We start from the raw sequence: 19480 nt of genomic DNA on the forward strand, positions 1-19480 counted from the left end.
TTTCCAGTGTGAGACACTGAGGAGAAAAAAGAAAAGTAGCCTTTCTGTCTCAATGGCATCTGAAGAGCTCTCACTGCTGGAGAGCCCTGTGGAGGAGCTGGAGAGATGGAACCTAGGCCAGGCATCCCTTGGCTCTGTGTCACCATGGCTGCTGTGCTGATGGATGCACCACGGCATCTGGAGGGTAAACTGGGCTGCCCCCCACCACAGCCCCATGCTGGAGACAAAGACATCATCACACTTCATCCATGGACAGGGAATACCAGGATCTAGCTGGTGTGGAAGTGTGTAATGGGAAGGCACGGACTGTTTGGGGACACAGGAAGGGCAAAACCCCATGGAGGGAAAGGCAGCAGGAACAACTCAGGAACTAGGCAAGAGATTTGAAGCAACTGGACAGAACCACAGACTAAGGAATGACTTGTCATGAGCCCCGGTGTACTCTTCCTAGAGAGAACCCTGAAAAAGTCAAGATACACCAGGAGTGTCTCAATACCCTGGTAAGCCAGCAAGGCAATCCCTGCCTGAATGGCATCATGGAAATGGTAGCCTAGAATGGCAATGGCTGCTCACTGAGCGGGGTGGATAGATGACCTTTAAAAGGTTCTTTGATGATCTCTCCTAACTCAAACTATTCTGTGGTAATTCTAAGTACCCCAGAAACTGCATATGAAGGATGTTGGCAGCACCTGCCTCAAACCTTGCCACTGGCTATGAATAAGGAAGGGTAAGGAATGCTTTTGGAAGTGTAAGGACACTGTGCAAACTGTGATGGCTGTGCTGCACGTATTGCTCACCACACTGCCCACCAGCTCAAGCTGTGCCTGGCGTCACACCTGGCACCCTGGGCTGTGAGGCAGGACAGGCTGAGCAGCCTCCCATGGCAGGAATGACTCAAAGCCATGTTGCCTGTGGACACCCCAAGCCCTGTGTCCCAAGGGGACTCCGTGAGAGCCAGGAATGTGAGCTCCTGCACAGGGAAACTGGCACAGCAACTGCCACCCCTTGTTCCTGGACAGGTGTGGCAGCTCCACACTGGTTTTCAGTACACAGTTCCTCCCGACTGTTAGCATTGAGGCTCTTCTGTGCATGATTGTGGGTGGCTTTCCAGGGCTGGAGCAGTGCCCCTGGTGGGCGCTGGGTGGGTGCACTGGGTGGGTGCTGGGTGGGTGTTGGGTAGGTGCTGGGTGGGTGTTGGGTGAGTGCTGGGTGAGTGTTGGGTGAGTGCTGGGTGAGTGTTGGGTGAGTGCTGGGTGGGTGCTGAGTGGGTGTTGGGTGGGTACTGGGTGGGCACTGGCTGGGTGCTCACTCTCACCCATCACAGTGCATCCACAGCTGGTGATCCTTGTGGGTCCCATCCAGCTCTGGATATTTTATGATAAGCAAGGGTTGCTCGTGTGTCCCCGAGTCTCAGAGGTGCGCGGGAGGTTCCATTCCAACGGGTCCCATTTTCCCGGCTGTGGCTGTTTCTGAACTGTGAACTCCCCCAGCTGGTGATCGCTCGATATCACCACCAGCCACTTCACTCTGCTCAAAATGCGAATTGCAAGAATTGCAAGAGCCACGCCAGTCCCTCAGAGCCGGGGATGTGCACTCGGCTGGTCAGGATCAGTAGAGGCTGAGCGAGGGGGCTTTGCTGGGAGAGGCACTGCCCAAGCCACTGGAGCAAGCTGTGCCACCAATACAGCCTGGCCTGTCTGGGGCACATGCTCACACTTCTCTGAGAATGTCATGGCTTGGTTTGAACACTGGGATGCTGGACAGGAATGTGGGGAGAGCCAAATCCCCTGTTTCTCTATCAATGCTCAATCAATATCCATGAAGGAACATCACACTTGGACTGTTTTTGACTTGAAGAGGACACAGCCACAAAACCTGGCCTGTGACACACGTTTCAGGTCCCTTGCATGTTCGCTTGGGCTTTGAACATAAGTGAGTAAAAACCACATCACTATCACTGATGGAGCAGCAAGAGAGCTGAAGAGGGGCTTTGGACAAGGGCATGGAGTGACCGGATATGGGGCAGTGGCTTCCCACTACCAGAGGGCAGGGTTAGATGGGATATTGGGAAGAAATTCCTCCCTGTGAGGGTGGGGAGGTCCTGGCACAGGTTGCCCTGAGAAGCTGTGGCTGCTCTGTCCCTGGAAGGTTTCAAGGACACGATGGACAGGGCTTGGAGCAACCTGGGCTAGTGGAAGGTGTCCTAGCTCATGGCAGGGAATGGAACAATATGAAATTTAAGGTCCCTCCCGTCCTAAACCATTCAGTGATGCAATGATTGTACAATTCTATCCCATCGTGTCATTGTTATCTCCTAAGCAAATACAACCCAGCTGGGGTGTGAGGCCACACCAGGCTTACCTTGAGGCAGAGGGCCCTGCACCTTGAGGCTGCACCTTGGGGCTGCTGGGGCGGTCAGAGGGGAACAGGTCACTTGTGCTGTTGCCAGCACAAGGTGTCCAAGAGAACGGAGCAGTGTGGGTGATTTGCTTGAATCAGCAAAGAGAACTGCAGGTTGCACATATCCCCAAAGGTCAGTCTGGAATAAACAGTGACATGCTGCATGTTTCAGTGAGCACAAAGAAGGGGAAAGGCTGGAGCACCTGGTGACCTCCAAGGGGGAGGGAAGGAGGAAGCAGAGGGAAACAGGCATGTGTGTTTGTCCATGGGAGGTGGATGATGTGCTGGCCAGTGGGGGGACACATTTGCGTGGACCGTGAGTTACCTTACTAGGACACTCAAGGCCCTGCCCAATTGCCCAGGGTCTCTTGTGGTGCTGTAGCAAGCAGAGGTGTGTAAGGGGTGGGTGACAGAGGGGACATTGGCAGTGGGGCCGGCCCCTGTCAGTCCCAGATGTGTGTCCCTGCTTGCTCCTTCCACCCACCCTCAGGGACCCCCTTGGCTGCCTCCCCACCCCTCCTCTGCCGACCCCACAAAAAGGCCAGGCCCAGGCAATTGTGTACAAAACCTGAAATAGTTTTACTTTGCTTTTTTTTTTTTTTTCTTTTTTTCTTCTTTCTTTAAATTTTTCTCTAGGTTTACTTAAGATTTTGTGAAGTCGATACAAGAGCATTTGATATGAATCGGTAAATAAAACACCGTCATAGATAGATAGCCACGATAAACTTTGTTAGAAATGTACATGTCGCGAAAAAATAATAATACTAATAATAATAATCATCATAATCATAATAAAAAAAGCCGGCGCGACGCCCAGGCCGGCGCAGCCCTGGTGGCCCTGGTGGTGGCCCCGGTGGCCCTGGCACACGGCGGCAGGTGGCTGTGGTTCCCCGCAGGCGCCGCACCCCGGTAATGTGTGTATATAAACAAAGCCCATAAGAAATGTACAAATATAAAAAGCTACAAACATTAATAAATTACATCGTCACAAAACACGGAAACACTCCACAAGGTGCTAGTAAAATAACTGTCTCCCTCCTCGTACAAGAAGTTACGCAAAGAGCTGGTACCGGCGGGCAGCGCCCGGAGAGACCCTCCCCGTATAAAAACCCGCGGTGGTTATTCCAAAAGCTATGTACAAGCTACATTCTAGGAAAAGGGGGCCCGGGAATGCGGCTGCGCAGGGCGGCAGGGGGTGCCTGAGAAACGCGCCCGCCACCTCCCAGCCCAATGCCTAAGTCCCGCAGCCGCTGTCCTGCAGTCCCCTCCCGCCACATGGCCTTGTGGCCCCTTCCTGCTTCCTGGCTTTGCCGCCACATCAGCTGTGGCCGCCCGCTCTGCTCGCTCATCGGGCGGGAAGAGGGGCCCAAGGCCCGGAGCCGGTGCCAGAGCAGAGGGACTGACATGCTCCTCGGTGGCCGAGATTAGTATTAACTTTTTGCGGCTAGTCGCTCTCAGCACTCTGAGAAAGGACATCTATATTAAAAAATATTTATAGCAGGATTCTGTACAGTCCGACCGCTGAAAGTTAAAGGGATTATTGTGGGGGTGGCCCAGAAATGGGTGGCAGTGTCCCTGGGGCCACTAGAGCAGCAGCTTCCCATTCCGATGGATCTTCAGGATCTTGCCGAGCCGCTGCTTGGCCGTGGCCATCCCCTTCTTCGTACGCTTCCCTGGAAGGAGAGAAGGGTTGGGGTGAGAGCCCACACTTACCCCACACTACCCCACAGGCACAGACCCTCCAGTTACCTCCTGCCTTGGTGGCCCTGCCGCCAGCCCAGCCCAGCACCTTCAAGGACACCAATGAGGAACCCTCAGGAATGGGGCTATGAGCCATCAGACAGGGCTTGGCTGGGAGCACAACCCCTGGAGAACCAGCCCTGCTGAGCCCACCCACCATGGACACATCCACACCTGCTCCGGGGAGGCACAGCTCTGCTGGGAACCCTCCTGCCCCTGCAGCGCCAGCCCTGCTGCCCTGCACCCTCACCTGCCCTGGCTCACTGCTCATGGTCACCTGTTAGCCCACAGGGCAACAGTCAAGCCCAGCCCCTCCAGGGCCATCCTGCTCCTCAGGGAGAGGCTGGACACACCACACACACACACACACACACACACACACACACACACACACATCCCCATGGCTCCTCACACCTCCTGTCTCCTGGGCACCTCTCTGACTTCCTCTAAAGCAAACCTGCACAGGGATCCTGAGCTCACGTGTTACCACAAGTCCTGGGACAAGCATTGCCCTGATGATGCCAGGTCCCTCGGCCCATCACACTGAGACTAACCCACACACCACCACATCACATTTCTCCTTGTCTTCTCTTCCTGCAGTGCCAGAGACACCACCAGCATCCAGTGTCACCAGGAAGATGCTGGAAAGACCCTCACACAGACATACACGTGTCCTTTGTGCAGATCTAGGCTATCACTGAGGCACTCCAACACACCCCAAGTGGGCATCACTCCCTGTCCTCATCCCATAGAGGATACCATCAGCCCCAGAAACTCAGGCCTGTGCACATGAGCGATGTGGTTCAGTGGGCTCTCTGCTCCCTGTGTACCAGGCCAGGGACTGGGGCTGCTCACCAGCCACCACCTTATGGGCAGTGACTGCCCTGGCACGGCTGGGCACAAACCCGGGCAGCCTCTCCCCTTCCCACAGGTCTGCCACAGGGTCAGTCATGTGTGGTACCTGCAAGGACTCAGCTCCTCTCCACTGGTCCCAGCTGCATGAAGACTTAGTGACAGTATGGGTGACATTTTCCATGGGAAGTTTCCTCATTTCTTATCCTCTCGCATCACTCTGTAAAACTGAGAGACCTTCCCCAAGAAAGTCCTAGAGCTCCCTGATCCTGCTTCATCCCACCATCTCCTTCCACAGTGCATTCATTGCCCAACCTGATGGCTCCCATGCTCAGGACTCTCCTGTGCTCCACGAGAAGCACTGCTGTTCCCTCAGAGCCTCCAGCTGTCCTTAGACCCTGCAGAGGAAGACTTGATGGTCCTCCACTCTCAGCCAGGTCAGCCTCTTGCTCTCTTAGGAATGACCCCTTCCCTCCTTTGGGGACTGAGCAGTCCCACAGGCAGGGTGGGATCCACGTGCCTGGCCAGGTTCCCTGCACAATGCCCTGCTGCACTGCTCAGTTCACCAGCCATACTGGGGTTTGGCACCATCAGCATCTGGATCAGATGGATCATCGTCCTGTCACATCTTCCACTGCCTTGGACTTGTTTCCCAACATTTTACTGCAAAAGCACAATTCCAGGCAAATACATTCTTTCCACTCCAGCTCTGCAGAGAGCCACAGATACCACCAGCTCCTGGAAGGACCCCAGCTCCTACCACAGGCTACACACATCCTCCCATATGGCCCATCTAAGCTGCCAGGGCACCATGCACTACCTCTAATCTGCTCCACTCAAATACACGGAATTCAGGAAACATCTGCTAGATTGTCTCACTTGTCATCAGGGCCTTTCCCAATGGGATCGCACACAATATTCATGCTATGCAGTGCCTGTCCCACACACCTGCCTCAGTCACACTTCCTGAGCCAAGTTCAAGAGGAGAGCAGGAGGTCCTAGCCCAGACTCCCGGACAGCCTCTGCTTTGTCATGCTTTCCCTATGGCAAACAGCAAGGAACCTCTTCCTCTCTCCTGCCTGTGGTTGTAGCTGTGGTTGTAGCTGTGTTACTCCCAAGATTTGACATTCCACTGCTCCCTTGCGGCAACTCTCTGGAGAGATCTGCAGTGTGCCGTGCTCTATCTGTTCTGGGAGGAATGTTCTCAGGAATGTACAGCCAGCACAGAGTTGGTGTACAACCACCACCACCACCATAGTGCCTGCCCTAGCCCTGGGCAGAACAGCCTTCATGGATACATCTTCCCCTGGACAAGGCTTCGCCAGAGAGGCTCTCTGGGATGTGACCCTGCAGGTGCTCCTCGTGAGCTTGGGCAACGCTCAACAGTGCTCCTGCCATGGGATGCCTCACACTCTGCAACCAACAGCCAAGGATAAAAACACCTATTTGGCCCCCCAGTGCCAGGACAGTGGAGGCCACAGGCCCTCTCTCTGAGCAGATCAGACTTGCATCCATACACCTGCAGTTCTGATCCCCACGGTAGACATGGCACATGAAGGCCCTGCAGAAGGCATGGGTTACATGTGTGCTTTACCCTTCCCCACTCCTACGCCACAACCCCAGGCGTTTCCTGGTACCTTTGGCGGAGGCATTGTTCTGCGAGGATGATGAGGGTCTCCTCTGTGTGAGGAAAACACCAGGTGCCCTCGGCTGCGATCCCCTGTTAGGCTGGGCGACCCCAAAGGTGCTGGCCCCTGCGGTGTACTCGTGATCTGTGAGGCTGCTGGCCTGTGACTCCAGCTTCGGCTCGGGCGAGCTGCCTTCCTGAGCCACTTTGCTTGCGTTGGGGGCTGACAGCTTCTTTTTGGTATTTTTTTTCTTCTTGCCTTTTTGTTCCTCCTTTAAAATGACAAAGATGAAGCTCAGATTAATCCCCAGAAGACCTTTAGCTAGGGCAAGGGCCAGCAGCGTTGCTTAGGGTCCTGATACAACGACACCCGCGGAGTTGGCCATGGACAAGTGCTCAGGGGCTGTTCCGACACCGTCTCGCTCAAGCTGCACACACATGTTTGCCTCTCGTGCCTCTACGTCCTCACTCTGTGCGGGGCCTCCTCGTTCCTTAACACTGCGGTGAGCAGGAGCCAGCCGGGGCCACACCGACACTGCCCTGGCACAGAAGCGTGGCTCGGCATGAGCAAATCTTTCCATCTTCCACAAAAACTGGCACTTCCTATCTTCAGGGATCTTCACACCCTTGCACAACAGCATGGAGGATATTAAACATCCCACTGATTCAGCCTCTGCTTCCTGCTAGGACACACACATCATCTCCTGACCAGTAACTGCACCTGGACACGAGCACTGGGATGGCAGTGGTCCGCCACGGTCCTCTGTCCCTTATCTACTTTCAGTTCCTTCTTCATGAAACCTTGCCAAACATCCTTAAAGCTCTTCTACTCAACAGTCTACATCGCAGAAGCGTAAAACCACCACAACCTGCATCTCCACCAGCTTGCTGTGGTGCCTCACCAATCTCACTCCAGCAGACCTTGTTACCTTAGCGCCTCACCATGTCACCTTTATGGGTCCTCTCTGACCCCTTCAGAGACCAGACACTTACCAAACATCCAAACTGCCCCAGTTCCTTTGCTAAACTGACCCTTTGCTCACAGTTCACCAAATCTTAGAAAGCAAATCTTGAGACTTCCCAGCAGCCAATCTGCACAGGCAGGCAATCGCACCAGTCAGGCTCTCAAATACACATCAAATACACTCCTTTGGGACAGCCTTCTCCTATTTTACCCTGGTAGCCATTCTCACTCCCTCATCATTCCCTGTGCTTTTGCTCTGTCCCTTGCTGCCCTGCAGTGCCTCATGTCACTGGCAGGACCAAACACTGTGGAGGGCTGGCACAGCGCTATGGTCAGGCATGGCTCTGCTGGTGGGGACAGGGCTCTCCTTTCCTGATAGCTCCTACTTCCCAAGCAGCCTCTCACCTGCTGTGACAACTTGGCGGCAGCAGCGGCGAGTCCAGTTTCGATGGAGGCGACTCTGGTGCCTTCTCGCACCGGTCTATCCTGCCGAGGCACTGAGGGGCCAACTCGTGCTGCAAGGAAAGCAGAGGTAGGTGAGGGGGCAGGAATGTGCCCGTGGGAGCAGCACAGCCATACACAAGACAGTGGGCTCTGTCCTGCTCAGCCAGGAGAGATGGGGATGGCGCAGCCTCTGCCCTTCCCTTCCCCAGGTGCAAGTGAAGGCACAAGAGCCAACAGCCTCCAGGCACGATGGCATGGGTAGAAGCTGCTGATAAAGACATCACACAGCTGAGCAGCTCCACAGCCACCTGAAGCCAAAGCCCACGTTCTGGATTATGAGCATCATTTCCAAAGGGATGATGCTCACCCCCAGCTGAAGGAAGACATGCAGGGCCACAAGCTGAGACATGGGCTGCTTGTCACACACACAGCACACACAGAGGATACTCTGCTCGTGGGCCACGTCAAAGGGGTCTAGGGGCCCTCTTCCCTGTCACTACCCCTGGTGAGCTCCAACAAATCCAGGGCAGATCAAACCCTTCCAGATCATGAGCTTCAGCTGAGCTTGAGGGAGACTATTCCCCCTCTCTCTCACTATTTGCACAGCCAACACCTGAAATCCACGGCTACTCAGCTGTCCAGGGATTGATTCCCTGTTAGACCACTGCTAAGGTGGCAACCAATTGATCTGTCACTAAGAGTGTGAGGAGAAATAAACCAACCAAGGAATGACTTTTTCCTGCCAGCTGATTGAGTGAGGAAAGCTAACACTGCTTGGCAGGAATCCCAGCACACTGATCACATCCCACTGCGCTGGAAAGGATTAATCCTTCAGGTGATAAAAGAAATCACTAGTTGAGGTGTTAGTTTCCACACTCCTTGGAAAATGGCTGGTTTCTAGCGATTTGCATGACTTAGCCTGAGTCTGAGTAGCACAGACCACATGGACTTACCCGTTGGACTGTAAGGGGCATCGTCTGAATTTTTCCTTTTCTTTGATCGGGATTTGAATACTGGATTATCTTCATCTGATTCGAGAGAAGGGTAAACTACAGTAGGAAACAAAGGCAATAGTTTCAGTTTAGGAAACAGCTCCACCCTGCACTGATGCCCCCTTGCCCTGTCCAGGGGCAGTGACCACAGGCACCACAGCTGGGTGGTGCATGGACACACATGTGTGTGCCATTGAACACTTCTGTCAAAACTGTGACACTCAGGGCACTTTCCTCTGCTCTCATCCACACATTACTTTTGGGAGCTGCTGTCATTAAACTGTGACTGTCTCTCTATATTTCTCTGTAATCACAGAGTATCCTGTGTTGGAAAGGAGCCACAAGAACCATTGAGTCCAGCTCCTGACCCTGCACAGACACCCCAACAATGCCACCATGTCCCTGGGAGCATTGTCCAAATGCTCCTGGAGCTCTGGCAGCCTCGGGGCTGTGCCCATTCCCTGAGGAGCCTGGTCAGTGCCCCAGCACCCTCTGGGGTGTTGAACCACTTCTCTGGGGGAAGAACCTTTCGTGATATCCACCCTAACCCTCCCTGGCACAGCTCCAGTTGTTCCCTGTGTCCTGTCCCTGTCACAGGGAGCAGAGATCAGAGCTGCCCCTCCTCAGGAGGAGCTGCAGCCCCCAGTGAGGTCTGACCTCAGTCTCCTCTGATCCAAATGAAGCTGAGCCATTCTATCAAAGGCCCCTTTAGAGCCCTCTGGAATAAACACCAATTTATCTGCCCAAACTTCGTCCCAGCCCATCCGTAAAGTTTCTGTGCTTTTTTTTGACATGCATCTCATTTTCTTGCCAGTTGCCATTTGTTCCGTCCCTGGTGGTGGCATCACTAGGGCACATGGTCATTGACACCAGAAGTCTGCAGATCAGATGTGGCAGTGGCAGAGCCTCTGAAGACCCAACCTGCTCACAACTCTCCATTCATGGGCAGCAGAGACACAGCAAGTAAATCTGCCCCTCAAGAGAGCAGAACCTTGTTCACATGTGGCATCTGTGAACCACAGTCCTGTGCTGCCCTTTCCCAAAGCATGTCCAGCACTCCCACTGCATCCCAGCGCATGCAGTGCACTCTAATGGCTGGGCAGCCTCCTGCAGCCCTGTTTCTCCTTGGCAGCTCCATTAATGATCTGAAAAGACAGCTTCCACTTCTCCAAATGTAGCAAGTGATTTCTGATAGCCATTTGCCAGGGAGATTTAAAGACACAGAAACTCACCTGCTATGTAGCATAAACCAACTCCTTGCCCACTTGGGGACTTCACGCTTCCCAGTCCCTATCAGCCTTCACTTTATTGCTTGTCTTAATTTCCTCACTTATAGTCAAAAATGCTCTTGCAAATTATTCTTCAGCCTGCAGAAGAGATGGTTCTGGGGAGACCTTAGAACCCCTTCCAGTGCCTAAAACGGCTACAGGAAAGAAGGGGACGGACTTTGGACAAGAGCCTGGAGTGATAGGACAAGGAGGAATGGCTTCCCACTGCCAGCGGGCAGGGTTAGATGGATACTGGGGAGAAATTCTTGACTTGTCAGGGTGGTGAGGCCCTGGCACAGGTTGCCCAGGGAAGCTGTGGCTGCCCCATCCAAGGTCCCTTCCAACCCAAACCATTCTGTCATTCCATGATAATTTTGGCAGAACTGATGTAGCTGGTACAAATTGGCTTTGTGCCCATTTCTGCTGCAGATGCTTGCGTTCTCTGCCAAAACTCCAAAAGGCACTGGATCCCTTTTCCATATACAAATTCAATTTCTCACTCCTCTCAGCTGAAGGTTTAATTGCTACTGTGCAGACAAGGACATTTCTGTCACAAGCAGCCATACCTCACCCCCATTTCTGGGTTGACTGCTGCAGTTTCAGGGGCTCTCCATGTTTCTTGAGAGTTTCTCATTGTGCCATGCCTCAAATCCAGCCTTCCTGGATGGTTGTATGACCACAGGCTCTGCATCCAGTCTACTGTCACACGGTCTTTGCTTCATTTGGTGGCGCAGAGCCCCTGTTTTGTGCGTTGCTCCTCCGCACAGACCCAGCCAATCCCAGGGCAGCAGAGCAGGAGGAAGTGACCATGAGCAGAGGGCTCTTTGCTAACATGCACATGTGTGTCCATGCAGCCCCAGGCACACACTCACTCTGCTTCCCTCCTACTCACCATAATCCGAGTCCTTAAAACAGGCATCCAAGTGGTCCTGGTCCTCATCGTAATCCTCGATGTCAATGCTGTTCTTTGTGCTTTTCTTCAGTAGCCGCTTCCCAGCATTTTTGTTGCCACCGCCACCACTTTTTTTCGAGTTTTGTGTGGAGAAGGAGTTGTTCTTCGCCTGATTGGTGCCCCATGATGTCTGAAGGCAGGACTCTGAGGCCTGAAGATTTGCCATGGAGAGCATGCCCTGGATGGCTTCTTGAGTGCTGGGGGAGGCAGGCGGCTGGCTGTGGGACACAGGGAGAAACGCCAGAGCACTCAGTGATTCCAGAAACACCAACCCCTCGCAGACAGCTCACTCCTTTTATGGCACAGTTGTGCTAGGAGAGATTCCCTGATTCCTTTCAGTAGTTGGACATACCACCAGGGCCAGTGGGGAATTTAATGGAACAGCAGTACCACAGACAGCACCTCAGATGTGGGGGTGATGCCCCAGGAGCTGTCAGCCCTCTGGGCAGGGCTCAGGGAACTTTCCAAAGCCCACAGCAGCATTCTTAACACACACTGCCTCTACTACCAACCATCATCATCATCATCATGTTTTAACATCTATCTATCTATCTATCTATCTATCTACCTACCTACCTACCTATATTTAATAATATTATTTTTGTACACTACCAAATCATCCTCCTCCTCCTCACCATATTTTAATAGTATTTATGTATAATCTACACTACCAACTCCTGTAAAAGGAGAGCTTATGCATCAGCACTGGTGGGGGATGTTGTGGGGGGCTCTGCTCCAAACTGCCTGGAAGGGTTTGGTTCCAGTTCACACCATGGGCTGCCACCACTCCAGGAGCTGCTGGAAGAGCAGCACAGTGGGTCACAAGGAGTTTGAGAGGTTTCTGCAGTGCATTGGGAGGGTTTTCTGATGTGGGTGTGGGATGGATAGATTATGGAGGATACTGGAGAAATACAGATTTCCTTGAGCTTGCTTTTTGGTGTTTTACTGCCAGTTGTTAGCAGGCACAGCACATGTACTATATTGATAGAGAAGGCTGAGGTCAAATGAAGTGTAAGTTCTGACTGGCACCTACGCTTAGTGAGGTGGGAAAGCTCACTCCCCACCACAGAGAGGAATATAGAAGAATGACAATCTCACCGGAGAACACCAGACATTAATTCTGAGACTGGTAGAACACACCATCCAATAATTCCAGAACTCTGGAGTCTGGGCAAGTAGTGAAATGCAAAAACCCTTGCTGTGACAATAATATTTGTTACATTTGTTATGCAATAGAAGCCACAAATATACAAGAGAATAAACAGTACCATGTCGCTTTCTCCTACTTAGCTTAATCTGGGTCTGAATAATGTACAAGACCATAAAGGAAGTCCCTGGGCACTAGTGGCATTTATTCATAATCCTGAAAATGAGTTAAGACTGGTGTTAGTTCACAGCTCAACGAATATAAGAACATCAAAAAACTTATTTAGGAAAGAGCCATTTAAATCCCTCTATATCATGCCTTCTCCTCTGCCTTCTCCCTGGCAAAGGAATATTTTGCACCATCTACAAGGAATTACCATATTTCCTTCCAGTCTTTTTCCCTGAACTGTTTTTCCTAACACTGGGCTCTCAAAACACTGCAAACAGACCATCAAATACTGACCACTAAATGGGCAAATCAGAGAGGAACTGCCTTAAGCAACACAAACTTCAACAAATAAATGGTGGGATATGATCAAAACCACTGGTTCTGAGACTCAAACACCAACCTGAAAACGGGAAAATGTCTCAGAGACAGAGCTGCACACAGGATAGAGTGTTTCTGATTAGGGTATGTGCCTGGTGTACTTCCATCAGGAGTATTTCAGCTTTCTAAGCCAGAAAAAAAATTCAAGTTGACTAAGGAAGCAATTTTGAAGCTCTGGAAGAGCTGTATCCCCTTTCTATAGCTTCAGCAATGATTTTTAAAAAACCACATTTATGAAAGTAAGCTATCAGTGAGTTACAATTATGGCTTAAAAAACATTTGAAGAGATCACTGGAGGAGGAACAAAGCAGCCAAAGCACTTCTGCCCCAGCCCTGTCCCACAGCCACCCCCAAACACACAGGAGGTGGCACTGAGGCATAGCTTAGACCTGCCTCAACCCAGCAGTCTTGTTTTCCTGTCTGCATGCACAGAGAGGAGGACACTTTAACAGACAGACTGGCAGTGGTTTATGCCTTTATCTGGCTTGTGTCAGTGTTGGTGGGGCAGCAGGACCAAGGCAGTGACCATTCCCTGTGCTGGGCACTGCTAAGACATGCCTGCAATCTTGCGGTCAGTTTTGGGCCCCTCATGACAAGAAGGACATTGAGGGGCTGGAGTGTGTCCAGAGAAGGGACTGCACCTGGGGAAGGGTTTGGAGCACCAGGAGTGGCTGACAGAGCTGGGGGGTGTTCAGTCTGGAGCAAAAGAGGCTCAGGGGCACTGTGGTATCCACCCAGGTTTGCCAAAAGCATCCTGTCCCTGGCATGTGCCAGAGCAGGTGCACCAGGCAAACAGCTGTGCTGGTGACAGGAACAAGTCAGCACTGATGGACTCAGGCTTTACCTCCTCAGTGAGCTGGGCACAGGAATTATCCCAACACCCTGGATCATGCAGGATATCATGCAGGGAGCAGGTGCCTTGCTCTTTACTACTCATTCTACCACTGCCAACTCTCTCCAAGGGTTCAACCTCTCTGGGCACATCATCTCCTTCTTTCCATCAGCAATTACTGAGTCTTCTACCTGTATCCTCATATTTAGAAACTGAATTTATAATATTTAAGCAGAATATTACTGACTGAGGGGTGGCTCTGGCAAAGTCACGGTTGTATATTATGGAACTCCAATAATTTCAAGTACAAACCGAGTATTTTCTTCCATTTCTGAATCAGACCTGGACACAACAAGTAATTTTGCTCCTTTGAAGATCAGGTAATGATCAGCCCTCCAAGCTTTTTCCTTTTCAGTTCTTTCAGGCTGTTCCCACATTCACAGCAGCCTTTCTGCAGGAACTCTGTCCTTCTCTCGCCCTGTCTTGCTGACACATGTAGTTGAGCTGTAGTTCTCTAGAGCAATCTAGGTAATGCCATCAGAGCATCTGGGGTGGCCACCTGCTAATGACACCCCAGCATTTTACAGAATAAGGCTTCCCGTGATTCAGATAAGGCTGTTTTTACAAAAAGCCCTGACGTGCTTTCCAAGTGACTGCTGGGATCCAGGGTCTGGATACTGGGATACTGGTCTGACAGGGATCCATTCACAGACTGCTTATGTCTGAGGAGATTCCACAGTGACCCACCTGCACAGCCGCTACGTGCAGTAACCAGAATGTACACATACGTATCTATAAATACATACATTCCCTACCCTTAATCTGTCTTGCAAGTAGAGAAAGATGGGAATTGTTCCTGAGAGTCAGACATGACCACACTGGCATCATGTTGCGACACAGTGTGTTTGCATATCATGTTTCTTCCGTTTTATTTTTAAAAAGCACGTTATGGCCATTTAAAAAGCTGAGCATAATTACAAAAAGAAACACAGTAATTACATTTACAAGGGGCTTTTTCCAATCAAGATGCAGCATACACTGCCAAAACCCAGTGTTTATCCCCAAGCCAGCACTGATATGACACATTCCCACTGAACCACCCCACATGGTGCAGTAACTCAGCCGAGTCAAGTGACGTGACCGTGTGTGTGACTTTGATTTCAGAAACCACAAAGTCTTCAAATACCCTGGGTAAAGCGCCCAGGCTAAGGGGGGAAAACAAAGGCCTAAGTCCTGCTCTATTCTGGCAGTTTAACCCATTGCAGACAGCAAAAGACACCCCAAGCAAGGCAGAGAATCGTCGAGGACCATTTCAAAAGCAGGCAGTGTGCATTGTTATCCACAGAATGGTCAGCAATGTACACATGGCCAAGAAAGATTTCTTTGAGTTCTTATAATAGTTGATAAATTTTCTTTTTTTTTATAACAATCTTCCATCACGGGGGTCTTCTTAACCTGGCAACTTTATTACAGCATTAGACACATGCAACTACTTGTTGGTCTCCCTAATGACCTGACAAAATGTAACTGTAAAATCAACGTAAACACTCATCCCATTTGAGCCATAACGTAGAAGGGAAAAGGAATTCACAGGGACATCAAAAAGACAAGTGTTAATGTGATTATTTCTTTTGAAGGGCAGAAGCAGAGTTGGGGCCAAATCTGAAGGGATCAGGAAAATCTAGAACCACTGACCCAGCTAAGCTCAGACAACAAAAAATACTCAATTTCCCAGGAGCTGCAGTCATGGACACCTCTCCCAATGCTCTGCACCACCACAGGAGGTGGCTGTTTGGTCAACCCCTCCTTGCCAGAGAAGGAACAGCAAGAGAGGCAATCCAGGACAAAATGGATATCAGATCTCATCCCTAGAAACAGCAGCCATGTCAAGAGAAGACTTCTAAGGAGGTGCAGTGATTATGTGCCTTGATTTTAAAATCACTGGCCTTTTTCATCCCCATCAGAAATGAAAAGAGAGCTGAGAGGACACTCCATGTGCCCAGCTCTGCTCAGCAGAGGGATGGGTATCACTGGCCCTGCACTGCAGACAGTAATAAAATCTGAATGGTGATGCCCAAAGGCAGGAGTGTCCTGCAGAGCTGCCTGGTGTCAAGGCACCTTGTACAAAACCAGGCCACAGCATATCTTTTAGTCTCTTTTAGTCTGAGACACAATTTGCTAATACATTGAGAAGGTTGAACCAGAAGATTGTTCAGCAGTGCTCCCGCCCTTAGATTTCTGTGCAACTCTGTCACCACACTGCAACCTTGACAAATTACATGTTCTCTCTCAACATCAAAACAAGTTATCATTAATTTTTTCTTTAATTTCCCTGATAAAATTTGCTTCTGTAGTAACTTTCCCCTGGTAACTTATTCTATGTTCCCCTATAACCACAAGGCATAGCTTTTGGAATCTCACTTCAGACCTAATTTCCAGTCTTTCCCAGGTTTAGATAGTATCCTCCTCTCTGAAGAGACCTGCTCATTCCACCGTAACAGGTCCTGTCCAATTTGCAGGCTGCACCTTTCTTGGGTCACACACTTCCAACACCCAGAGAGGGCAGAGTGTGGGGGTGAAGGACAGCACCAGGCTCTGTCCAGTCTGCTCTCAAACCTCAGGCCACTCCTATAGCTACTTCTAACTTCTCCACCGCTTCTGTGGCTTTGTATAACAAAGTCAGACCTGGAGAAAGCAGAGAGGAAAATTATGAAGCTGGTTCCAGCAGCCAGCATGGAAACCCAACACATCCTGCCTTCCTGGGAAAGGTGGTTTTCAGAGTGAAGATGGAACTGGCTTATTAAAGAGACAAACAAGAACAACCTTCCACAAGTTTCAAATCATTTTCCACATCAGACCTGTTACTCTCACCTTTCAGAGGATTATTCTCTTATTTGCACAAATTTAGAGTCCAGAAACTTCTGCCAGCAGCTCACCCCACATGCCCACAGCTCCCAAAAGTACCAAGGCTGTGGTTTCTGTGGAGGCGTGGGAAGTGTTTGGGTGAACACCTCTGCTTTCCTACAGATGGAGGACAAACCACTCCTTTCAGGCTGCAGCAGCAAAGATCTCCTTATTAGCAGATGATGGAGCACAGGGCACACAATGCAGCAGCTCATGCCTAAGGTACAATTCTGTGCATGGAAGTCATAACTTAGCTGATGTTCCCAAAAGCCCTTCCTGAGGACTTGTTCCTAAGGTTGAGTTAGCCAAGACATTTCCCTATGTGAACAGTTCCACTAACTTCTCTCCAAAGCACACACATGATCTACTACCTAATTCTCTATTAAAGCTTTGAGATCAGACCTGGGCTGTGAATGGTGGAGTCAGTGACCCTCCCACATCTGGACTGAGATGGACCCAGACAGTCCAAGAACCAGGTTTTCCATTTCTTTCCACCACTCACTGTTTGGATGACTGAAGAACCTAGTTCTGTAATGTATTGCCCATATCGCAAAATATCCAGTGAGTTTTCACCTTCACCAATAGTGGCTCCACTAAAGCCAGGCAGACATTTCCAGTTCAGGTACAGAAGCACCCATGAAAGAGTTTGCTTTTTCTCCAAGCCTTATTTTTTAGTGGGAAGAAGAATGATAACCAGAGCTGGGAGGGAGGGTACACCGTTTCCTATATCCTTCTTTCAAACACTTGGCATTTGTGACACCTTAGAATGCCTTATCAGAGAAATGCCAGCCATTTACATTACTTTGTTACAATCCCACTACATTTAAAACCATAATTCTCCCCCTCAAGCTGCAGTCACTGAACTCTCTCCTCCTTTTGAATGACTCATCTATTACAGCATTATTGCTAAAACTGATGTTCATCATCTACAGATGCGAAATCCTCTATTTGTTCAAATTATACCACCAAAATATTTTCTACGTTTCCCTCCAGACCATAGGATAAAGGAAGAGTTTATTAAAAATAAGAGGTTCTTTTTTTTACTGGAGAAAAAGCAGTTACCAAGCTGCAAAATTCATCCTCACTCACACGCAACCACAAAAGAGCAATTTTGTTCACAGGTAAGAGGGGAAAGTATCCCTTGGTGCCTACCTGTTGGTGTTATACTCTAAACCCCCAACTTCCTTGCTTGCCTGCAAAAGATCAAGAATTCCTGCTGAACTTCCACTCTCTTTCTTTACTTTGGAATTGCGTCCCGGCTTTGCCTCTGTGTCAATGTGAAGCAAATCTTCATCTGATGAGTCCTCGCTCTGCAAAAACAAGGAAAGGGCTCAAAAATAGGTGGAAACTCACTAAGCTGGTCCACAAGAACAGCAAAATCATTCCTGCAGCCTGCTGCTCCTCCAAAGACACATGTCTAGACTTTGGAATTTGTCTTCTTTAAACAAAAAAACAGAATAAAACCAAGTACACGGTAAAAATCCATTTACTTGCAGCCTGTAGGCACGGTAGGTTTTTCTCTCCCCTTAGAAAGCTTTGAGATCTGATCCTGCTCATGAGATCAAACCCCTTTAACAGAGGTGTTTCCAGGTGCTGTGTTGCCTTCCCAGCCCCTGCTCCTGCTCTTCAGATCATGACCCATCTGGGAAAGGCAGGGGTTCTGTCAGCCTGGACATGCAGCAGGGCACAGCAGGATTGTTAATGGTGACAATCCAGACATGGGGACAGACCCACTCCTGCCATCCCCACAGCAGGAGACTGGGAAGATCAGGCAGAGGAATGGGACAGATACAGAGGAACAGTGTCATGTGAAGCCATGGGAGGGAGCTGCCTACATCTGACCATCTCTCTGGGGCTGGGATTTCTAGGCACTGTAGTCTGGTGTCTAATAAGAGAAGTTCTTCCCCCCTTCCTGCCCTGCTTTCAGGCTGCTACAGTGCCAACCCTTATTGCTTGGAGTGCCAGGCTGTTGTCTCCAGGGCCTCCCTCCATAGGCTCCTGCACAGGGAGACACCAACAGCCCCAGACCTCAGGTACTGACTCAGACAAACAGGTCTGCACTTCCTCCTGAATATCCTAGAGACAAACCAGGGTGAAAAGAATTCCTTACTATGTAGGGCCAAACTTGCTGGTCATCTTTAGATCTGTCTTAACAAGCTATTTTGCTTTTTTCTGACTTATTCAGGTATTATAATATGAATTTGTATTAACCATAGTTGGGCAAAATGGTTGATTTTAATATCATTTGATTTCCAGCATTGAGCTTCAGTGCTAACACAGAGCAAACTTACACCTGGGCTGTCCCATTCCTGCAGGTGAGCTACACCCAGGCTCACTGACACTGCAGGGACTGGGCTGGGCTCACCTGGGTGGGGAGTGTTCTAGATTTCAGCCCGTAATGGGCACAGAGAGATTCTGCCAAGTGACAGAAAACAAACACTTTAGTTGCTAGACCATAGGAACAGAATCACAGAATGGTTTGGGTTGGAAAGGACCTTAAAGATCCTCGTATTCTCGGAGTACCTCCTTGTGAAGATACAATAACATCATACCTTGTATGGAACTGACTCCACCTTTGGCTTCTTAACAGGAGTGTGCTGCAGGGTATCCTTCTTATCTGATAAAACTGAATAAATAAAAAGAAACAAAAAGTCATAGGTCGAAAACCACACCTCCTATTCCACTTACATCTGACAGACAGTGAAGACATGGCTTGCTTTATTATAAACCACATAGATTTTAAAGACTATGTTAATTGTTTCAGATAGTCCCCACCTAAGACTTTGTTGAGCAGATAAAGACAAACCAGGAA

General features: G+C 50.1%; 1 protein-coding gene across 2 annotated transcripts in view; it reads right to left on the reverse strand.

Annotated features, from left to right (window-relative positions):
- Window positions 1–3108: 3108 nt before the first annotated feature.
- Window positions 3109–19480, reverse strand: part of PHF2 (PHD finger protein 2) — an 81028-nt gene continuing 64656 nt past the window's right edge. The window contains exons 16-22 of one of the 2 annotated variants that reach the window (XM_085073147.1): window positions 19221–19294; window positions 17821–17978; window positions 11180–11457; window positions 8981–9076; window positions 7989–8098; window positions 6630–6891; window positions 3109–4073 (exon numbers count right to left, since the gene is read on the reverse strand). In XM_085073147.1, the coding sequence (XP_084929273.1) occupies window positions 3985–4073; window positions 6630–6891; window positions 7989–8098; window positions 8981–9076; window positions 11180–11457; window positions 17821–17978; window positions 19221–19294 (1067 nt within the window). In that variant the 3' untranslated portion in view covers window positions 3109–3984. The remainder of the gene's footprint in view (window positions 4074–6629; window positions 6892–7988; window positions 8099–8980; window positions 9077–11179; window positions 11458–17820; window positions 17979–19220; window positions 19295–19480) is intronic. The other variant, XM_085073148.1, reaches the window with a different exon arrangement.

This window comes from Lichenostomus cassidix, chromosome 12 (assembly GCF_008360975.1).
Source record: "Lichenostomus cassidix isolate B80296 chromosome 12, HeHo_3.0, whole genome shotgun sequence".
Taxonomy (NCBI): domain Eukaryota; kingdom Metazoa; phylum Chordata; class Aves; order Passeriformes; family Meliphagidae; genus Lichenostomus; species Lichenostomus cassidix.